Below are 2,564 nucleotides of genomic sequence, written 5' to 3'. Positions count from 1 at the left end.
CTTTTAATTCCTATAAGAAAATGTCGTGTACTCATATTTGAGTCATTACAAAATTATTTATGCCCGTAGTTTTAGTTCGTGTAAAAGAACTAAAACTTCGTTTAAAAATAATTTTATAAGAATTAAAAATGACATTACACCAATCATTAGTAAGTTTAGTGGTGATTGGCGTTAGACCGCAACTGCGATCGGGAGGGGGCTAGAACCACTTGATGCCAGAACTGGTCCTAAACCGGACTAAACCAGTGGTGATAAAAAAAATAGGCTAAATTACAGTTTTGGTCCCCCTATTTTAGTGTTTTCAGGATTTTAGTCCCCCTGTTTTGTTTTTAAACAGTTTTGGTCCCCCATCCCCACTTTGGCTACCAAAAACACCTATGTGGCAATTTTTAAATTACGTGGCATTATTATTTCGTTATTGTCAAATGTCAGGTCATTTATTAGCAAATAATAAAAATTAAGTAATTATGAAAGTCTTATTTTATTCTTTTAGTTAAAAACAAAAGACACAGTGCCAAACGAAGAAGGAAAAGAACGAAGGAGGTTACTGAGCAATACACATGACGAAGAAAGCAACGAAGGAGGATTCAGGGCAGAAGCATGACGAAAGGGAAAGCGTCCAAATCGCATCCAACAAAAAAGCATCCTTTCCAGGTAGTTTCGAGTTTCTGTGTTGAGTTTCACCCCTAATATTATGATTGAAAACCCTAATTTTCACCGCAGACCTTCAATTCATTTCATATGCAGAAATGTCTTCTTCTAAGTCTAAGCCAGAGGAGAAGTTTTGTTGTAGGTATGTTGTCAACTAGAATTTTGTTGTTGTGAACTGAGATTTTGCTATTCATTCATGTTTCTAATATTGTGTTTATTTGCTGAGATTTTGATATTCATTCATGTTTCTGATATTTTGATTATTTGCTGAGATTTTGCTTGTTTATCCTGAGATGTATTTGTTTGTTTGTATGTTATAGACCAGCTGAAAAAAATGTAGTTAGGTTAAGGATTAATCATGGGGGGTACTTTGTTCTTTATCCTTGCAAGATATATGTTAATGGAAAGGTAGAAGAACTGAATTGGGAATTTGATGTGGATTATATGTATTATATGGACTTTATGAAGGTTATAAACGAGTTGGGTTATGTAAAAATCAAGGGCATGTGGTATCATCACCCAAAATTATCATTTGAGCGTGGGCTACGACCTCTTGACAGTGATGCAGATGTGTTGAAATTTGGGGAAGAAATGAATGGCTACGATATTGGTAATATCTATGTTGAGCATGTAGTAGATGAACCCGAAGTTTTAACAGAAGAAGAAGTAAGAGAGTATGTTGAAGTACATATGGAAGAAGAAAATGTGGAAGAGAGGGAAAAAGTAAATGTGGAAGAGATGGAAAAGGTAAATATGGAAGGGAGGGAAGAAGTAAATATGGAAGAGAGGGAAGAAATAAATATGGAAGAGAGGGAAGAAATAAATGTGGAAGAGGAGGGAGAAGAAGTAAATGAGGATGAAAGTGAGGAAGACGAAGATTTTGTGCAAGATGAAATAGATGATTTGGGGGATAGTGAATTTGATGACTTAGTTGAGGATGATTGGGATTGGACACACGAAGTACCAAGCCACACATTTACGCAAGAAAACAACGATGCAACCCAAGTCTCATCAACCCAAGAACCAACCAAAGCATCTGATTTTCAAGAAGCCTATGATGTTGAATCAGATGAACTTGATACTCCCCGAGGAAGTGATGACGATGGTGATGAACCTACTTTTCCGAAGTTTAAAATGCCCGAAAGTGGTGATCATGTGAGATTTGAGCTTGGAATGTCATTTGCCTCAAAAAGTCTTATTAGAGAGGCAGTGAAGTCATTTGCAATGGAAAAGATAAAAAACCTACATATCACGAAAAATGATAGGAAGCGAGTTGTTGTTAGGTGTGATAAGGACTGTCCCTTTTACATGAGATTTAGTAAAAGGGTAGCAAACGAATACTGGCAGTTGGTGAACTTCACTGATGATCACACTTGTCATAGGACTGCTAAGAATAGGCAAGCTACAACAGAATGGCTGGCTAAGAAATTTATACCCCTCTTGAGACATACACCTGAAATGAGGCCAAAGGGTTTGGTTGCAGAGTCACTTGAAAAGTGGGGTGTGAAGTTGTCGTCGGCACAAGCATACAGGGCCAAAACAAGAGCATTGGAACTAATACATGGTGCTGAGACTGAGCAATACGCATATTTGAGAAATTAAGGTGAGGAGCTCAGAAGGTCTAATCCTAATACCACTGTGATAATCAAGTGTGGGATGTCTGATGTTGGACCTGTTTTTGAGAGGATATACATATGTCTGGAGGCCGGTAAAGCAGCATTTGCATATACCTGTAGGCCTTTGATTGGTCTTGATGCATGTTTTTTGAAGGGTGAGTACGGTGGTCAGCTAATGGCGGCAGTGGGAATGGATGGGAACAATCAAATTTATCCAATTGCTTATGCTGTGGTGGAAGCCGAGACAAGAGACTCATGGAAGTGGTTTCTGGATCTTCTATTAGCAGATCTGAACAA

General features: G+C 37.9%; 1 protein-coding gene across 1 annotated transcript; it reads left to right on the top strand.

The window, feature by feature from the left end:
* Positions 1 to 749: 749 nt before the first annotated feature.
* On the top strand, positions 750 to 2,253 carry LOC131630951 (uncharacterized). Its single transcript, XM_058901692.1, has 2 exons — positions 750 to 793; positions 972 to 2,253. Exons 1-2 carry the CDS (start codon positions 750 to 752, stop codon positions 2,251 to 2,253), a joined length of 1,326 nt encoding a protein of 441 aa, XP_058757675.1.
* The last annotated feature ends 311 nt before the right edge of the window (positions 2,254 to 2,564 follow it).

This window comes from Vicia villosa, unplaced genomic scaffold (assembly GCF_029867415.1).
Source record: "Vicia villosa cultivar HV-30 ecotype Madison, WI unplaced genomic scaffold, Vvil1.0 ctg.000756F_1_1, whole genome shotgun sequence".
NCBI classification, from domain to species: Eukaryota; Viridiplantae; Streptophyta; class Magnoliopsida; order Fabales; family Fabaceae; genus Vicia; species Vicia villosa.
This window is presented reverse-complemented; position numbering and strand designations above follow the sequence as displayed.